The sequence below is a fragment of the Phacochoerus africanus genome, chromosome 1 (assembly GCF_016906955.1).
Source record: "Phacochoerus africanus isolate WHEZ1 chromosome 1, ROS_Pafr_v1, whole genome shotgun sequence".
NCBI classification, from domain to species: domain Eukaryota; kingdom Metazoa; phylum Chordata; class Mammalia; order Artiodactyla; family Suidae; genus Phacochoerus; species Phacochoerus africanus.
In genome coordinates, this window is record NC_062544.1 from 82,957,926 (window position 1) to 82,978,660 (window position 20,735).

General features: G+C 48.8%; 1 protein-coding gene across 2 annotated transcripts in view; it reads right to left on the reverse strand.

The window, feature by feature from the left end:
- Positions 1 to 20,735, reverse strand: part of SH3BP5 (SH3 domain binding protein 5) — a 114,465-nt gene that overhangs the window by 5,149 nt on the left and 88,581 nt on the right. For both annotated transcript variants that reach the window (XM_047768508.1, XM_047768498.1), the window contains exons 4-5: positions 8,920 to 9,084; positions 597 to 727 (exon numbers count right to left, since the gene is read on the reverse strand). In XM_047768508.1, coding sequence (XP_047624464.1) covers positions 597 to 727; positions 8,920 to 8,943 — 155 coding nt within the window. In that variant the 5' untranslated portion in view covers positions 8,944 to 9,084. The remainder of the gene's footprint in view (positions 1 to 596; positions 728 to 8,919; positions 9,085 to 20,735) is intronic.

Genomic DNA, 20,735 nt, shown 5'->3' on the forward strand with positions numbered 1-20,735 from the left:
CTGGCTTTTTTCAGGAACTTGGGTGTTGTAGCTTTAGGAGTAGACAGTGCTCTATTCTTGAGCTCTTCCCCCTCCATGAAGCTGGGGTCTATCTCTGGCTGTGAGGCCTAGGTCCTATCTCTGCTTGGAGGCCCCGCAATTTTGAGTGAAGCAGGCGCCTGTCCCTAAGACCACTATCATATAAAAATACACAGGAGCTGGAGGAAAAACTCCATGGAAACCAGTTTCGCGCCACTTCCCCAGCTTTTGGTCTGTGAAGGATGTGTATTATGTATACAGCTTACCCCATCCTGCTGACAGGTAAAGTGAGAGGCAGGCTAAGGGCACAAACTGAGTTTCCCAAAGCCCAGCCCCAGCCCATGAGCCAACTAACAGTTTGCTTTTGAAATTCCTTTTTCTGTGCCTCCCAGGTGGGTCATACCTGGAGCAGCCCCACCCTGGGAGGTGGTTACAGAGGACTTGGGGGCGGGGGAGAGGCATAGGAAGCCTGGGCAAGGGGCTCAGGTGAGCCAGCCCAAGTGCACTGTATAGAAACGGTTGAGAAGATGCAAAGAGGAATGAGCACACAGCCCAGGGACCCCACGGCGCAGGCTCACTTGGACTTGCTGATGGCTCTCTTGAGTTTCTTCTCCAGCTGCCGCATGCGGCCCATGGCTGCGTTGTACCTGGCCGCTGTCTCCTTGTGTACCAGCTCACTCCTCGTCTTGGTCTGCTCCGCCTCCATGACCTTCAAATGACAGCAGAGGTCAGCCTGGCCAAACCCAGAACAGCCCCTCATTGGCTAATTAAGTCATTTTTTAAAAAGTAGGAGTATGGTGCGTTCTCGTCATGGCGCAGTGGAAAGGAATCTGACTAGGAACCATGAGGTTGAGGGTTCGATCCCTGGCCTTGCTCAGTGGGTTAAGGATCTGGTGTTGCCATGACTGCGGTGTAGGTCGCAGACGCAGTTCGGATCTGGCGTTGCTGTGGCTCTGGCAAAGGCCGGCAGCTGTAGTTCCGATTCAACCCCTAGCCTGGGAACCTCATATGCCGCAGAAGTGGCTCTAAAAAGCAAAAAAAAAGAAAAAGAAAAAAGAAAGAAAAAAAATTAGGGGTATGGGATTAAGAGATACACACTACTATATGTCAATTAGATAACCAACAAGGACTTGGTGTATAGCACAGGGAACTTTAGTCAATATCTTGTAATAACCTATAAAGAAAAAGAATCTGGAGAAGAATATATGTTTGCATGTGTCTAACTGAATCACTTTGTTGTACACCAGAAACTAACTCATTGTAAATAAACTCCACTTCAATTGAAATTTAAATATATAAAAACTAAATAATAACAAATTAGTTATGGAAATTAGTGGGCAGCCTAAGATCAAACAAACTCCCAAAGAAAATAGGATGACTTTCCCTATTCACCTATTCTGGAAAAGGAAAAGTCATGTCAGGTTAGGTTAAATAGCCAAATTGGCTGAGCAGAAAAAAAAAGAGAAGGGAAAACAACAATCACAGAAACACAGGAAATATTCTCTGATTCAGTCCATGCCCACTTCCTCTGAGAAGTCATTATGGGCATCTCTGGCTCCTGCCCTGGGGCATAGCAGGCAGGTGGCAGCAACGGGAACTCAGACCACAGAGACCCTATAAAACCAGGAGCCCTACAAAACCAAGCATATGCGCACACGTCAGGACAGCAAGGCAAGGGTGACCTCAGCTGTTTGGCCCCTTCCCAAATATCCTGAATTGACTGGTATGCACACAAGAATCCAAGATCCAGAAGGGTCAAACTGAACAGGTTTTGATGTTCACAAAAATTTATGAGCCGGAGACGCATCAGTGTTCTGGTAGGAATTTTTTGTTTTTTCTTTTTTCAGGTCTGCACCTGCGACATACAAAAGTTCCCAGGCTAGGGGTAAAATTGGAGCTGCAGCTGCTGGCCTACACCACAGCCGCAGCAATGCGGGATCCGAGCTGCATCTGCAACCTATGCCACAGCTCATGGCAATGCCAATGCCAGAACCTTAAACCCACTGAGCAAGGCCAGGGATCAAACTCACATCCTCATGGGTACTAGTCAGGTTCATTACCACCGAGCCACAAAGGGAACTCCAGGGATATTTTTTAAATGAGTTAAAAAGCCAGTAATCAAGGGTTCTCCAAAGAAATAAATAAATAATTCCTTGGTAGCTCACTGGGTTAAGGATCTGGTGTTGTCACTGCTGTGGCTTGGGTCACAGCTGTGGCGTGGGTTTGATTCCTGGCCCAGGAACTTCCACATTCTGTGGGCACTGCCAAAAAAGGGGGGCTCTCCATGGCCCCAAACCAAGCAGCTCAAAGGCATGCATGTGGGCCAGGTAAGCAGCTCTCAATTTCCTTCTCATCTTCTATTTAAAACTCACCCAAGTGTTACAAGACAAACTGGAGGAAAAGAAGCAAAGTGAGTCTAGAGGGCCATGCTTTATTTTATCTGAAGAGTAGCAGAGAGGAGCCCAGAGGATCCTCAGCCCACTATCCAGCAGGACAGTTTCAGGAAGACACCACCCAGGAGGTGGCCAGCGTTCTATCACCCCCTCTAGGTAACAGCCACAGTCAGCCCATAAGTAGTTTACTTATGTACTTTTTTTGGTCTTTTTTATTTTTTAGGGCCGCCCCTGGAAGTTCCCAGGCTAGGAGCCTATGCCACAGCTCATGGCAACGACAGATCCTTAACCTACTGCACAAGGCCAGGAATCGAACGTGCATCTAGTCAGATTTGTTACCACTAAGCCACAATGGGAATTCCTACTTATGCACTTATAATAAGGGTTTAAGTGTCAGGAAAAATTCTGAAAGACTTTAATACAAGCATAAAAATGACAGGGTGTCCTATCTAATGCCCTCTTCAGGTTATCTCTGGCTTTCACTGTCTTGGAGTTATTTTGCCATCCTGTAAGTTGTAGGAAATTGATAGTAAGATAAATGATTCTTATCCTTACAAATGAAGGTAAAGCGTGTCCAATGGAGATGCATTTGATTATTGACTACTGTGTAAATATTGACCAACTCTCTGTTTGTAAATTCATTTCAGCACTCCTAGCCTTCTGTATGAGTGTGTGTGTGTGTGTGTGTTTTAAATTCTCCTTTACAAGAGCTATTTACAACATCTTAGTTCTGTTCTTAATTAATAAGTTAAGTAAAATCTCACCGGGGAACATTTTATATTTATCAGAATTAAACCTTTACCTTCTTTAAAATACACATCTTTAAACAATGGTTTTAATGTCTGAGACACTTATGTGTGTGTGTGTGTGTGTCTTTTAGGATGGCACTCACGGCATATGGAAGTTCCCAGGCTAGGGGTCGAATTGAAGCCACAGCTGCCGGCCTACACCACAGCCACAGCAACGCAGGATCCAAGCCATGTCTGTGACCCTCACCACAGCTCAGGGCAATGCTGGATCCTTAACCCATGAGTGAGGCCAGGGATAGAACCCAAGTCCTCATGGATGCTAGACAGGTTTGCTAACTGCTGAACCACAAAGGGAACTACCAGCAGTACCTCTTTAGCCTTAAGTCTTAGCTTTAAGCATTTACTGGTGTAACCTTTCTCAACATTCAAAACCCAGGCATGTCAGACAGATGAATGAAGACCACGTATTGTGGCGATTTGTTTCACTACAAGAGGATTCCATGCAAGGTTCCCCTTTAAGGAGCTGAAAACATTTTAAATAGATGATCTACGAAAGCTGTGATTTGAGGCCTGTGGTACAGAGCGTCCCCGGCAAGAAGCAAGGTTCTTGCTGGCTGCACACAGGCCCTCGTGCTTTCTTGGCTCCTAGTGTGCAAAACGCAGCACAGGCATTCTAAAATTAAACACTCAGAAGGCTCCAAGCCTTTAGCAATATTGCCAGTGCAGAATGAGGCAGCAGTGTCCCCTGCCTCACCCCTACCAGGCCACAGTGACCATCTCCTGTCCCAAATCCCCGACCCCACATGCAAGCAATCCCAATCTTGGAGAAGCGCCACTTCTGGCCCCCAAGGGGAAAGTCACAAGCAGATGCCTCAGTTATGTCTCCTAGGTAACCAAGCAGCCCCTGGATCTGAAGCTTGGAATCAGGCATGAACTTTGTGCCCCAAAGGAGGAAAGAAAGGTGGGGGTAAGGGTAGGGGGTGGCATGGGGAGTCTCTGCCCAGAAGGTGGAAGCCACAAAAGGAAGCACAATGCAGATGTCTCTGCAGGCCTCCAAGCGGCCAGAATGCAAGTGCTGCCCAACTCCAAGGCACCAGGCCAGGGTTGGCCATTTTGCCTGGACTCCAGGTCCCTGTGCCCACCTCTGCACCATGCTCTCCAGTTTCCCACCAGCATATTCAACTCCGAGCCTCGCATACTGATTAAGCACCTACTCTGGGCACAGAATGCACTAGAGACTAAACCCCGGGCCACAAGCCTCATGGTACAGATGCCCAACAGTACCGCATCACTCAGGCAGCTAAGATCCAGGCTGCTGGGCCCAAGGTGGCCTGGGGGGGTGGCTTGGCAGCAGAGGTGGCACTGGGGGACTTGGTGTGAGGTCCTGGGGGAAAGGGTTGGGGGGCTTGGTCCAGCCACGTGTCCACTCTGTATGGGGATCCAGACAGGAGCAACACTGGGCTTCCTGCATCCTTCTCCACAGCTGGCAGACACCTGGAAGAAATCACTGTCCTGCACAACAGTCCTGGCCTCGCTCTTCCCAAAGAGGACTGGGTCCCAGGGAGGACCCACGAGCTCCATGCTAACCTCTGGGTGCCTCATTCCTGGGGTTCCCCAAACAGCAGACTTGTACTCCAGCCCTTAGTTATTAGCCTCAAATGCCCAAGACCTGACCACCTGCTACTGCCCAATGGGAAGGTCTGAGGCCCCGGGTTTGAGGCCCGAGTGGCCAGAACAACACAGCACCATGCCCCAGGCAGGCAGTGTGCAGTGGGCCCTGTAAAGAGCATGTGGGCCAGCCGCTGCTGGTGCTTATACTCTGAAGAGCCACAGGCCTCCTCCTAGGTCAGCAGGACAGACAGAATGGGGGTCCAACACTGCTGACTGGCCCCCTCCTGGGAGCCACAGGGCAGCCCAGGCCCTCTGCTCACAGCCACACACAGAAGACACTCCAACAGACACTTCCTGCCAGGATGCCAATGGGCATGCCAGCCAGGCCGTGCCAGCCAGGCTGGGTGTCCTGCCAGCAGAAGGACCTCGACTGACCAGGAGATGTCCAGCCAGCACAGCTGCTCTGCCTCACCTTAAGCTCTCCCAGCCTCTCTCCCAACCCTGAGGCCTCCACCCTCATCCCCAGTATCTCAGAGCCAGGAGCAGGGTCCTCTGCTCCCAGGAAGGCAGTGTCATGGTCTCCTTAGATTCTCGGCCCATTCAGGCTGCTTTCAGATTCTTCCTGCAGCCCTGGGCACACGGGGCCTGCGAAGGTAGCTTCTCATGGCTGCAAGGGATGGGTGGTCCATGCCCACCAGCACAGGAAACCTGGCCTGACGACTTGTGTGCATCCCAGGGCTCAGATCCAAGCCCCAGGCAGCCCCTTGTGGGGCCCAGAGAAGAGGCTGACTCCGTGTTCTTTCCTCGCTAGCAGCTGCTGGTTCCTAACAGTTCGAGCCTCCCCACATCCAGGCTACATCATCTTCCTCTCTCCAGCCTCTCTGCGCAGACATCAGAAAAGCCAGCTTCTCCCTCCCAGGATGCCAGGGCTCTCCTCTCCCTCCCAGAGGATGAAAAGCTATCACCTCCCTATAATGGCTGCTTTGCGGACAAACCAGGTGAAGCTGGAGGGGTGGCCTCTGCTGCCTAAAGCACACATGGGAGCAGCAGGGACTCCTCACCCCCAGGGAGGCCACTCCAGTGCCCCCCAAAGCCCTGCTGACCCCAGCACTGAGTGAAGAACTGTTCCTCTGTACCTTCCTGGGGCCTCCATGCAGCCTAACCACAGCCCAGGGCTCTGGCATCTTTTTATGGTCTTGAGAGTGTCAACTTCAGCCTGGGTCCAAGAGGGGCTGTCACCCCAAGTCTGAGGGAACAGAACTCAGGCCTCAGGCAAAGAACATGGAGACCCCAGAGCTCTTCCACTGTGCCTGGGTGGGGGTCAGGAAGCTCAAAGCTCGGCCACTTCCTCAAGACAGCGTGTGCCTTTCTGAGCTCTGCATCTTTCTCAGACCCTCACATGGCACTTTCTTTAGGAGAAGAGGGTGAGTTGAAGCGTCTTTCACCTGGAGAAACAGGCTTCCTGGAGGATCCAGAGGTCAGCTGAGGCCATGTTCTAGACCTTACACTGTCTTCAGCTACCAGCATTCAGGCAGCTGAATGTGCCAGGCCCACCAGCCCCAGGAACTGCTCAATCAGAGGGTGGTTCACAGCAAAGCCACATAGGGGCATCTGTACCCCCATCACATCCAGAGAGCATGCCCCCTCTAGGCTGGGTTTCTCAATGACACAGGGATGTGGCCGAGGACAGCTCTGCCACTGGCTCTATCTCTTGCTGTTTCTCCTTCTCCTTCATCAGGTCAAGGAGCAGCATCTCGGGTCCATGAAATTGGGAAGAGGAATAGCAGCTCCAAGGTGGAAATCCTGGCCTGTGACCCAGAAAACCTGCTCATCTGCAATGGTTACCCCCACGAGCAAGAAACCTTCTGTGGCCTCAGTGAAGGCACACATCAGATGACCCTCAGGAGCCCCACATAACATCAGGAGGCCCAGGGCTGTCTTGTACAGTCACCTAAGTTGTGCACTGCACAACCCCAAGAAGCACCATTCCCAGTGACTGGTATGGATGGTGCTTCTGGAGTCTTGGGACACAGAGGTCCTGAGAATATCTCTCCTTGACTGCCACTTACCATCCACTAGGGCCCCAGGACTTTAAAAGTAGAAGGGAAGAAAAGCAGAAACACATTCTTTTTTAAAGAACATTAAGTAATTTCTGAAATGATTTCTGACTGGCTGATCTGGATCTTGGTTGGGGTGGAAGAAGGGCAGGAAGAAAAAGCAGGCTTTAGCTTATTTCTTAGAAAGAGCTACTGTTTTTTTTCTTCCTTCTTTCCGTCTTCCTTTCTTTCTTTTTTCTGTCCTTTTCACATGTCAGGCTTGTAGATTTCTAAGATTTCCCATCTCCCCTTTGGTATTTCCCCAGTGGATCCAGGAAAGCTGTACCACTCTGTGCTTGGCTCTCTAAGCATCCTGTCCACTAGGGGGCAGGAGTCCCCAGGCCATGCAAGCCTGGCCAGGAGCCTCAGGCTTCAGGAGAGGTGGGACAGGCAACAGAGACTTGACACCAAGTCTAAGTCTTTGTGTGTCAGGCATTCTATTTAAGGAATCACAAGGCCATCTTTAACTCTCAGGTCCCCAAGGGCTTGAGCCACTGTAGGTGACATTGAAAAGAGAGCCTCTGCCATCAACTCCTGACATTTCTTTTCTTTTCTGTCTTTTTAGGGCTGCACCTGCAGCACATAGAGGTTCCCAGGCTAGGGGTGGAATCGGAGCTGTAGCCACTGGCCTACCCCACAGTCACAGCACTGCCAGATCCGAGCCACATCTGCGACCTACACCACAGCTCACGGCAACACCGGATCCTTAACCCACTGAGTGAGGCCTATATTGAACCTGCGCTGCATCCCCATGGATACTAGTCAGATTCATTTCCACTGAGCCACAATGGGAACTCCAACTCCTGACATTTCTTCTTTTTTTCTTCTTTTTTTTTCTTTTTTTGTCTTTTGTCCCCCTGGGGCCGCACCCATGGCACATGGAGGTCCCCAGGCCATGGGTCTAATCGGAGCTGTTGCCACCACAGCAATGCAGGAGCCAAGCTGCCATCTACAACCCACACCACAGCTCACGGCAACGCCGGATCCCCAACCCACTGAACCACAACCTCATGGTTCCCAGTCAAATTTGTTTCTGCATACCGCAACGGGAACTCCAAACTCCTGACATTTCTACTCCAGCCCTGCAAGGCAGCCTCTTGGGGAGTCCAGACGAGGGTTACAGCCCCCACCCACTCCCTCACCCTCCATCCAAGGCCTCAGTTGGAGCTACAGAAGCCATGTGTCGCCTTGCCCCTCACCCCATTGCAACAAACATGGCGGGGGTGGGAGACAGGGTGTAAGGAGAAACAGGCTGCAGGAGAACGCCCAGGAGCCTACGAGGGATAGGAGAAGTGACATGTCCAGCTGCTCCAAGTGCTGTCCCCATCACTTCTGACCTGAGCTATGTGGCCAGAGGGCAGGTCTTGGGAGATTGTAAAGGGCCAAAAAATGCTGGCACCAAACACAGGAGTCAAAACCGGATGAAGATCCAGCACAGCCCACTTTCCGTGCACATGCTGGCTCCCCAGATTCAGCCCAGCCCGAAGACCAGTCTGTGGACCCCCTTGGTTCTGGCTTTATCTACCATGAACCCTACTTTTCACCAACAGCACACATGTGTGAGTCCAGGCCCAGCAAAGTAACCCAGGTCCTCCACCTGGCACTCTAAACCTGGCCAGTCCCCCAGGACTCGGAGGGGACCCTGGGGAATGACCTCATCCCTCTGGGAAGCCTAATCCAGTCAGAACCATCAGGGGTGATCTGAACTAGATGCACCTCAAGTGATGGGGAAGGGGTACAGACACTGGGTGACTGTCATCGCCCAGTACGGCTTAGTCCCAGGCCTGCAGAGACCCCGTGGAGATGACCACCTATGATGTACAACATGCCTGGGAAGGTGTCTCCTCTGCTCAGAGAAACCAGCAAGGAGTTGGGATCCAATGGGTACACCATAACCCACGGGTGTGGGCACCCCTGACACAGACACCCACCCAACCTCCTGACTCCCACCCCTATGCCTGTGCAATGCATACGTGCACACGCTGGCACAAGCCCAGCACCCTACCCCAGCCCAGCCCCCGGCACCACAGGTGCACTCAGCATGACTCCTACCCTCTGGGTGGCGTGGTTCAGCATCTCCTGCCAGGCTGAGTCGAACTGTCGCTTGTCATCCTCCAGCAGCCGCTGCTCAGCCAGGGAGATGGTCTCCTTGGCGGCACGGAGCACCTCCGTGGCCCTTTGGAAGTCCTGGGTGGCTCTCTGGGCTTCCAGCTGTGCCTGTACAAGAGAAACCTCATGAGGAACCAGACCCAGCAGGGGCTGCTGCTGCTGGCCCATCCTGCCCTCCTGAGGGCCTGGCCCGGTCCTGTCCTCCTCTGCCTGTCCAGCCTGGGAATAGGCCAGGTACCTGCAGGTCCTTGTAGATCCTGGATGGAGGGAGTGGAGGGTCTTCACAGCCTGGGACCCAACAGACCAGATAAACATGCCAGCTCTGGGTCAGGATTAGAGACGGCAAACCAGCCCACATGCGGCAGGTACAGCTGGCTGGGGCCCTTCATAGAGCAGCTCTCATTTGCTAATGAGGTCAACGGTAGCAGTGTTCCCCAACCCCATGTGAGAATGAGAAAGGCCCCAGACAGCACCATCCAATGGTGTCATTCTGAATGGAAACCGTGGCTCCCAAAGGCTGGGCCTGCCCTGAGCTCACAAAGCTGAGCCCAGATTCCAGCAGCTCCGTCTCCCACCCCCGGAGTGGTGACTCTGCCAGAGAGGCTTGCACTCCAATCACACGGGCTGACACCAGTGGTGGGTGGGATGGGTGGAAGGAAGGCCCTGTCACAACACCATCCCTGCTTTCAAGGAACGTCAAGTGGGAGAATCAACCGAAACGACAGCCGATAGCCTGGCCTAGGAAGAAAGGAAAACGTTGTGAATCCAAACTGAATGGAAAACACTCCACATTTCAAAGACTTACTAAAGACTCAGTCCAGAAAAAGAATAGCTATCTCCTTAATAATGTCCATGTTGATTACATGATGAAATGATGATATTTTGTAAAGCATACTATTAACACTAATTCCACCTCCTATTTGCAATTTTTTACTGGGACAACTAGAAAACAGTAAGTTCATAGCTGAACTTACTTAGAATGTCTATTGCTTTTATACAGCAGAAACACATCCCCCAAAAGTGGACCATGCAATTGCAACCGAAATTGGCAACAAACCCTCATCACTGCTCTTGGCAGGCCCACCTTGAACTCCTCACCAGAGTTCAGGTAAGGCCATACCAGATGCTGGTCTGCTGTAGCCTTCTACCCAACTGCCTCGGCTAATTGGATCCCTAAGTCAGTTATATAAACTGGGGACACCCCAGGGGCTGTCCCTGGGACTCAAGAGGCAAAGGGAACAATAGGGCCCCCACCCATCCCCAGAGCAAGTCTCATATGACTGAGAGGAAGTTCTCAGAAACTACAGGCCCAGGACACTTTCCAAAGACAGTTAAAAGGAACAAAATCAGTTGGAGCCCATCAGCCCCCAGGGTGAGGGACAGCTGTGTGACCCTGTGGGTGCCCCCTCCATCCTTCAGTGACCATGTAACTGGGTCACGCCTGAGCCGATCCAGTCAGGGAGATGAACTGGGCATGGACATTCAGAAGTAATAAGGTGAGAAGTTCCCACTGTGGCACAGTGGGTTAAGAATCCAACTGTAGCAGCTCAGGTTGCTGAGAAGGCGTGGGTTCCATCCCTGGCCTGTGGATTAAAGGATCCAGCATTGCCACAGCTGTGGCTCAGATTCAGTCCCTAGCCTGGGGAATTTCCATATGCTGTGAGTGTGGTCATTAAAAAAAAAGTAACACAGTGAGGGGACGGAGAAATTCCTTCCCTGGAGAGAATCCAGGAAGACCTCTTACAGGAAGATGATACTGAACTGAGGCCTGGAGACAGGATGATCTGAAAACACGGCTTGGAAGGGAGCAGGGAAGAACAGAATATTTAACCAGGTTGTCTGCAGAAGGCTTGACAAAGACTCCCATCAAGGTGTCAAAAGGGAGTCAGGAATGGAGGCCCTGAGGAGTTCCCGTCATGGCGCAGTGGAAACAAATCTGACTAGGAACCATGATGTTGCGGGTTTGATCCCTGGCCTCGCTCAGTAGGTCAAGGATCCAGCATTGCCGTGAGCTGTGGTGTAGGTAGCAGATGTGGCTCGAATTTAACTTAGCTGTGGCTCTGGCAAAGGCTGGCAGCTGTAGTTCCGATTTGACCCCTAGCCTGGCAGCCTCCATACGCTGCAGGTATGGCCCTAAAAAGGACAAAAAAGAAAAAAAAAAAAAGAATGGAGGCCTTGAGTGAAAGCCAGGCTAAAGCTTCAAGCATGAGACCTGCTTGCTTCAGACCCATCATGTGGTCCTGGGACCATGCAGGTGCGCCTCAGTGACACAGTGGGGACCAGAGGCCACCCTCAAGAACTGACATATGCCCTGAGAAGACAGTGGACAGCACACTCAATGCTCCAGAGCCTGGGCTCCAGGCCCACTGCTCTTCTGCCATGGGAGGACAGCCCTCAAGGCCCTACCCCTACCCCACTGTGCTGGAGGGCACCTCCCCCCACTGCACACAGACCACCCACAAACTTCAAACAAGCATCAACGGGCCATAATTAACCCCACAGGATTTTACCATTTTCTGAGAAGGGATCTGTAGTTGTTAAAAAAAATTTTAGTATTGCAATTCAGCAACATTTAAGGGTAAACTCTTTCTCTAGGTCTCCCTGCTTGAATTGTGAAGTTTTTTTCTTCCAATAAAGCAGCAAAAAAAAAGAAAAAGATGCTCTCGTAGGGACTTTCTAGAATACGGCTGCTGTGACCTGAACCCAGCCCCTCCGCACCCACTGCCATGCATCTGCTGCATTCCAAACAAGGAAACCATGTTCCTACAAACAGGGAAAAGAGGAGGCCTGTCTGAAGTGACCTGGAAGAACATGATCTGTCAACTTCCTGGGGAGTTTCTGAAGTTTCCACAAGGTTCCTTCCCTCCTGTGGTATCAGAAATGTGCCTTCCTTGTCATATTGTGGATCCTGTTAATATGAGGATTTGGTCTATATTTAATCTACAGAAGCCAGATGGCATCTATCACTTATCCATCCATTCATTCAAGTAAGTGCTGGACATCTGTTCTGTTTCTACTCTCTACTCTCTCCATCTTTCTTGGTAACAGAGCCCTCATGTCTCCAGGTGAAGCAATGTCCCAGCCAAGACCCTACTTCCTAGTTGTCATGATAGCTAGTTACTTTCAGCTAATGAAATATAAACTGACACTGAGTGAGACTTCCAAGAGCACTCCTCCTGTCTTTCCATCTGTGATATTAATACAATGGCTGGTGCTTCAGCAGCCATTTTGGATCATGAGGCAACTCTAAGGATGAAGGAATAGTAAATTAGGTCCCTGCCCTAAATTGACTTTTTACAGGACAGAGATGATAAAATCTCATGTTGAAGCCAGTGTTATTTGGGGTTTTCTGTTATATTCAGTCAAATCCCAACCTAAATGATAATACACCTTCCCGTCCTCAGCTGAGCTATTCTGCAAACCTGACAGACATGACTACAGCAGTCCACATAGACTGGTCAAATCTCCTTCAACTTCTTTCTGGCTGTTCACAGCCCATCCTATGACTATTAAGCCCAAGGAAACAAACTTTAGGGGGTTTCCTAAAGAATTCCAAAGATCATGGCCTCTTTGTAAGGCATTTCATAAAACATTTTCTAAAGCCACACACACGAGGAAGGACCAGGCATGCGCACACAAGGGGCAGGAGGGGAGCATGCCCTCTCTCCCCCACAGCAGGACGGAGGCCATTCAGCATTGATGAGGAAGCTCTTAATGCAGGAGGGGTCCACACCAAAATAAGGGGTTCTGACTCAGTTGGGTAAGCAGAATGCTCATTACAAACTCCAAAACAAGATCGCAACAAGTGACAGAGGAGTAAAGCACATGGGAATATCAGAAAGAGAGAGTAACTTGTCTCAGGTTTCTTAGACAAAGGGAAGTCCTCGGACGAGAGGGTGTCAGGCACCAGGCTTGGCCATGGAACAGGGGGCATCCAAGAGCTTACACATGTCTAACTGAGGAGGCCTGGCTTGGAGATCACTTGCCAGGGACCTAACAGGATGCATGACAGAGCCAATTTAGAAACTCAGAAGCTAGTTTAGAGTCCAGAAAAGAACAGGCTACCTAGTTCTCTCCATCATATGAAATCTTTGGCACAATCAGTGATGTTGTACCTTCAACTCCAACAAAGGACCCAGGCCCTGGAATTAATGCATTATCTGGATAAGAGACCTATACTTGCAAGCTCCTGGGTGTGAACATAGCCCAGAGGCTCATTCATGGCAGGGAAACCCAGGTAGCAAGAGCTGAGGCCTGTCTGGCACCGCACTGAGGAAAGGCTGGCAGAGCTGGGCTTGAGCTATAAGGTGCAACACAGGAAAAATGTCAACTCTATTCATGACTCATGAGCGCTATCGGCTTTCAGAGAGACAGCTTTATGGAAAAAGCATTAAAAGCTGCTCGTGGGAGTTCCTATTGTGGCTGAGCAGTAATGAACCTGACTAGTATCCATGAAGATGTGGGTTCAATTCCCAGCCTTGCTTAGTGGGTTAAGGATCCAGCATTGTTGTGAGCTGTGGTGTAGGTCGCAGACGAGGCTCAGATCCCGAGTTGCTGTGGCTGAGGCGTAGGCCAGCAGCTGTAGCTCTGATTCAGCCCTATCCTGGGACCTTCTATATACCACAGGTGCAGCCCTAAAAAGCAAAAACAAACAAACCAACCTTGCTAAAACTGTATCTGTGCCTCCTCCCCCAGCTCAAAGCCCATGGAGAAAAGTCCCAGATGCCTCTCCAAGCCGTCTAAGGAAGAAGAAACACACCTGATGGCCCCAGCAAGGAGGGGATGTCCAGGACGAACATCAAGGTGGGCAGGAGACAGGGCGTCATTCTCAGCTTTACTCGAACTGCCCTATGCTCTGAGCAATGCAAGAGTCTAAGACTTTCGATTCTGAAAGTTTCCTCCTGCCACATCCTTTCAAAGCTGTCTGAGGTTAATGGAAGAGTAGCCAGAGATGGGCATCAGCCATTTTGACCCTGAGGATATTCTGGACAAAAACATGTTTTTGTTTTGTTCTTTTTTTTTTTTTTTTTTTTTTTTAAACAGCCGCACCTGCAGCATATGAAGTTCCAGACCAGGAGTCGACTCAGAGCTGCAGTTGCAGCTTACACCACAGCGGCGGCAACACCACATCTGAGCCAAATTTGCAACCTATACTGTAGCAATGCCGGATCTTTAACCCATTGAGCGAGGCCAGGGATGGAACCGGCATCCTCACAGAGACAGTATCGGGTTCTTAACCTGCTAAGACACAAGTGGAGTTCTCAAACATTTGGTTTTTTTATTGAAGTATAGTTGATTTACAATGTTGTGTTAATTTCTGTACAACAAAGTGACTCAATTATGCATAAAAATTTCTTTTTCATTATGGTTTATTACGGGATATTGAACATAGTTCCCTGTGTTATACAGTAGGACCTTATTGTTTGTCCATCATATACATATAACAGCTTTCATCTGCTAACCCCAAACTCCCAATCCTTCCCTCCCCCCCCACCCTCCCCCTTTGGCAACCACAAGTCTGCTCTCTGTCTGTGAATCTGTTTCTGTGTGGTAAATAAGTTCTTTTGTGGACACAAACATTTTAATCAGAAGCATTTCCTAGACAAACTGTCATGAAGTCCATGTAGTTTCTTAATCATTTTTCATATCCAGTGTTCCTAATTTTTTTCATTTTTTTCACACAAAATTATTTTCATTAGGATCAGTTCTTTTCAATTTCAGATCAATCTGAGCCACTGAACAGTTTCATACACCAACCTTACTAATTATAGCCTGTGCTATGTTGTTTTCCATTATTTCTATCAAATTCAATTTTCCTGGACCAATTTTTTGCAGTTCTAAAAATCTGTTGAACATATGGGCTGTCAATTTTTAATCAGTCTCAATCAGTGTACATGTTATTATGTACAGTTGGAGTCATGACCAGTCAATATTAAATTGTATAATATAAACATATTAAATAATATATATTACAAATTAAAGATCTGTGGTATGTATTTCTCATTAGAGAAATTTGAGAAAGTCGTGAGCAGTTTAAAGAGATATAATATGGGGCCTGCAGCTGGTTTAGTGGAAGGCTACAAAGTTCTTCAATATATGGTAATGCCAAAAGAGCCCCAAGGGATAAGAAAAAATATCAAGGTCAAATAGTTTTACTCTGTCCTGGGTTTAAGATGAGATGTTAAAAAACAAAAACTAAAAAGCTATCACCTGCTTCAAAATAATACAGCTAGAAGTGAGAACTGGGGGTGGGAGGATAAAGATGAAATAAGACTGGCCATGGGGTAGTGATTGCAGAAGCTGGGTGAAGTGTTACAGGCTCTGCAACACTACTCTATTTTATAGATAGATAGACTGACTGATTTTTAGGCCCACACTGGTGGCATATGGAGGTTCCCAGGCTAGGGGTCAAATCAGAGCTGTAGCCCCTGGCCTATACCACAAGCCACAGGAAGGTGGGATTCAAGCCACATCTGTAACCTACACCACAGCTCACAGCAATGCCAGATCCTTAACCCACTGAGCAAGGCCAGAGATCTGAGTGAGGCCAGGGATTGAACCCAAATCCTCATGGATACTAGTCAGGTTTTAACATGCTGAGCCACGAAGGGAACTCTCGATTTTATACAAAAGGAAAAATAAAAAAAAAACCTGTTCTCATTTGTAATTGCCTACTTATGATTCTCTAGAACTGCAATGTCTTATGCAGGAGACACTGGCCACCAGTAGCTATTTATATTTAATTGCAATGAAATAAAATTTCAGTTTCCTGGTTGCATCAGCCACATTTTAAGTGCTCAAGAGCCACGTGTGGCTGGTAGCTGCCACACTGAACAGCATAGACACGGGACATGTCCACCATCATAGGAAGTTCTACTGGACAGTGCTGGCCCAGACACTGGCCAACACTGAAATGAAGACTGGGGGAACGTTTCAGCTACCACCCGTAATCTCTGGTTTGTGTTCATAATCACTATTTATTAGAGAAATGCAAATCAAAACTACAGTGAGGTATCACCTATCTCCAGTTAGCATGGCCATCATTAAAAAGTCTACAAATAACAAATATTGGAAAGGATGTGGAGAAAAAGCAACTCTCCTCCACTGTTGGCAGGAATGTAAATTGGTGCAGCCACTATGGAAAACAGGATAGAGGTTTCTCAAAAACTAAAAATAGAATTACCATAGGATCCAGAAATCCCACTCCTGGGCATATATCCAGAGAAAACCATAATTTGAAAAGATACATGCACCCCTGTGTTCATAGCAGCACTATTTACAATAGCCACGACATGGAAACAACATGAAGGTCATAGGCAGATGAATGGATAAAGAAGATATGGTACATATACACAATGGAATACTACTCAGGCATAAAAAAGAATGAAATAATGGCATTTGCAGCAACATGGATGGACTTGGAGATTATTATACCTAGTGAAGTAAGGCAGAAAGAGAAAGACGAATGTCATAAATCACTTATATGTAGAATCTAAAATATGATACAAGTGAACATCTCTATGACATAAAGACAGAGATAATAAATACAGAGAACAGCCAAGGGGGAGGAGGGGCTGAGAGAGGGATGGATTTGGAGTTTGGGATTAGCAGATGCAAACTATTATATATAGGATGTATAAACAACAAAGTCCTACTGCACGGCAAGGAAACCATATTCAATATCCTATAATAAACCATTGTGAAAAAGAATATATATATATGTATAATTGAGTCACTTTTTTGTATAGCAGAAACTAACACAACACTGTAAATCAACTATACTTCAATAAAATAATTTTTTAAAAAACCTAGCATCTTCATTCCTGCTCCGTTATAAATAAACACCTACTTAGAAGGTCTCCTGTGGCGCACAGGGTTCGGGACCTGGCGATGTCACTACAGCACTTGGGTCACTGCTGTGGCATGGGTTCTCTCCCTGGCCTAGGAACTTCCACATGCTGCAGATGTGGCAAATACAACAGAATAAATTAAATTAAATCAATCAATGAATATAATTAATTAAATTTTAAAACTAATAATAAAGGGAACCTGGGGGTGCACTGTGGTGAGACCCTGTATTTGGCGAAGGCCCAGCCACCCAAAAAGGTGCTGTGACCCAGTTTCTGGAAGGAAGGATCCTCACTCCCCCCACCTCAGCCCAGTCACCCAGGGCCCCAGACTGACCAGGACTGGGTCTGACTCAAGGGTTTCTGTTGGGGGCTTCAGGGAGGTACATCTGGGATGGAGTCTACTTTGTCCAGCTCCTGGGAGAGGCATCAGCCTGCACCTAGCCTCTGGACACCAGCACCCATGTCCACAGCACACCTGCTGGTGTCTCATTCCATTCATGCGCCACTTATCCCTTGGTCTCAGGCAGGCACCGTCTGCCTCGCTACAGAAGGTCCCTGGTCCAGCCAAAAGCTCCTGGCAGGAGGGCATGGGGCTCTTAGCCCAAGTCAGCAGGTCAGGGCTGGTCAGCCTTGGAATGGCACATCTCACATGGGCCCCCAAATCAAACCCTTTCTGCTGCTATGGGGACACAACAGATTCTGAGCTTCTCTGCACCAGCTCCCCTCAGCCAGAAGTATGCCCCCATCTCCCCCCAGGGTTCCTCTCACCCACACTTCCTCTCAGGTTGGCTGGGCTCCAAGCTGGTGAGAGCAAGTCCAGAGCAGGCCTGGGGCAGGGGACAGCAGCAGTGCCCAAGGCCAAGGCCCCTGTGACCTAACAGCGCCCCAGGTGCTGCCACCACACCTGGATCCCCGGCCCACGGGGGTCAAATCATGGAGTCTTTGGGCCCAAGGAGCTAACAATGTGGACCAACCATTTTGTTTCATAGAAGAAAATTCATTGTGGTTGCCAAGGGGGAGGGAGGAGGGGGATAGATGGGGACCTTGGGGTTAAAGATGCAGACTATTGCCTCTGGAATGGATTAGCAATGAGATCCTGCTGTGTAGCACTGGGAACTATGTCTAGTCACTTATGATGGAGCATGATAATGTGAGAAAAAAGATTGTATCCTTGTATGTGTGACTGGTCACCATGCTGTACAGTATTTAAAAAATTGTACTGGGGAAATAACAATTGATTACAATTAAGACTACTTGATAAGGAAAAAAATAATGGAATATTCTCTGCAATAAAATAAATTAAATAAAATTATCAGTGAAAAAAAAAAGAAAATTCAGGAACCTCACAAGGAAACTGGCTGCTCAGAGGGACGAGTCACCTACCACATCTAACTTCTTAAATACGTGCTACCTTGGGAGTCCCTCTGCTGTGGGGAGCTTCACCCAATCAGCAGGGCTGTGCTTTCCTCCCTGCAAATCCTTGCATTTATTTCTGTCACAGTCTTGCTCCTCCCCCCACCCCACCCCCAGTCATTCCCAGCACATAAGAAGCACAGCATCCCCCAGCCTCAATGTCAGAAAAACACACACACCCATCAGGGGAGCTTCCCTGGGAAACGGCGCACCCTGGCCGGGATAGGGTGGCAGGGAGGAGGCTGACCATAGCCTGACGTTTTGAGGCAGGGGAGGGCGCTGATCTACTATGGATGGTGCCCTCCTTCCTAGCTCCATGAGGAGGATGGAGTGTGGGAGCCGAGAGGTGGGTAGATCTAGAAAATTAGGATGTCAGAACGGGGAGCCGCATCTCACTCCACTCAGCCACAGCCAGAGTCATGCATCTGAAGGCATCAGACGCCCTTGGCTAAGCTCTGTCCCTACCCTTACCTCCTCCTCCTCTCCTTCCTTTCCAGCCAGGAGCCATTTGACCCTCAGCCCATTCTGCCTCTACCTGGGGCTCATGAGCAGAGCTGCCAGCATCTCCAGGGTCTGCTCTCCAGAAGGTGGTCCTACCATGTGGACAAACAGGCCCCCTTGCAGTTCTCCAACCCCAGGGCCCCGACTGCTAATACACACCATAGTGCCCACCAAAGAAACATTCCCCTGTCCTGCACAGAACTGGCCTGGAGGCCAGGGGACAGCTGGGCCACTAAGAGGCAGTGTCCTGCTTCCAAAGGACTGGCAGCAGTGGGGGATACTCCCCACACCAACAATGACCATTGTCTTGGGTCTACAACCTTAAACAAGTCACTGGAGTCCTGAGCTTGGAACACCGAGGGCTCTGTGACTCCCACGGAGGCTGGGTCCCATGGTCACGTAATTACAGTGGGACTTTTAAGGCCCGCTCTGGAATGCAGTGTCTGGCTTAGACGTGTGCAAACAGTCAGCAGCCAGCAAGATAGCCACCAAGCTATTTTGCTTTTGCTGTCAGCTTCATTATAGATATCTGCAAACTTGCAGGAATAAAAAGCTTACAAAATTACTTCTTGGTGCACTTCTTAATCAGCTGTTCCTTTGCTATTTATCTACCACACAGTTCGTTCCTTAAATTCAAAAAACTATGTCAGCGCCATTGAGTAACAGCACAATATGAGGGAAAAGGGGAGGCTCTTTATCAAAGAGCCTATTTATCAAATCAAAACATGACAGCCGTTTCCAATCAGGGAAATCTGAAAAAGGACAGGCCCTAGATGGTACTAAAAGAACCGTTATTAGTTTTGTTAGGTGTAAAATGTGATCCTGTAAAGGTTCTTACCTGTTACAGAGAATGCTTACATATCAACTATTTATGGGTAAATACTTAAATAGCAAGTATTCATGGGTAAATGCTTAAATACTTAAATATCAAGCATTTATGAGTAAAGTGATGTCAGCTTTTTTTTTTTTTTTTGCTTTTTAAGCCACGCCTGCCGCATATGGAGGTTCCCAGGCTAGGGGTCTAATTGGAGCTGTAGCCTCCGGCCTATACCACAGCCACAGCCACACTAGACCCGAGCTGCCTCTGTGACCTACACCATAGCTCACGGCAATGCTGGATCCTTAACCCACTGAGCAAGGCCACCAGGGATCGAACCCACATCCTTATGGATACTAGTTGGGTCCCTTACCGCCGAGCCACTATGGGAACTCCCTGTGAATAAAAACTGGGGAGGGCAGGTGACTGACACATGACTGCAAGAGGTTAACCACTGCTGATGCTGGTGATGAGCAGTGATTAATCTTTCCGCTGTTGTGCACACGTGACACATTCCATAATAAAAAGTGGGAAAGAAATGCTTTTTAAAGCCTTTGGTTTGTCACGACCACTTTTGCTATTTACCTGCTACGTCATTACAAAACTCAAGAAAATGCTATCCACTAAAAGACTAAGGAAAACAATGATATTGGTCAAGGGTGGTCCTTACTAAAGGCAAAACTTAAGCTAAATAAATAAAGGAGTTCCCGTTGTGGCTCAGCAGAAATAAACTTGACTAGTATCTGTGAGGATTCAAGTCAGATTCCTGGCCTCACTCAGTGGGTTAAGGATCTGGCATGGCCATGAGCTGTGGTGCTGGTCGCAGACATGGCTCAGATCCTGGCATGGCTATGGCTGTGGTGTAGGCTGGCAGCTGCAGTTCTGATTCGATCCCTAGCCTGGGAACATCCATAGCCACAGGTGCAGCCCGAAAAAGCAAAAAACAAAAACAAAAAAACACCTGTAGAATGGCCAATGAGGGGAAGTAAAGAGGCAAATTTTAGCCAAGCAGGAGACAGGTTTATGAGATTGGGAGGGCTCCCGACCCCTCATAGCCCACCTTGCCCATATGCAATCTTTAAATACAACATATCAAAAGTCTGGGGAGTCCCATGCTGGGCCCCCTACATCCTGTTAGAAGCCAAATCACTCCAGCTGTCTGGAATTTCTCATCTCTA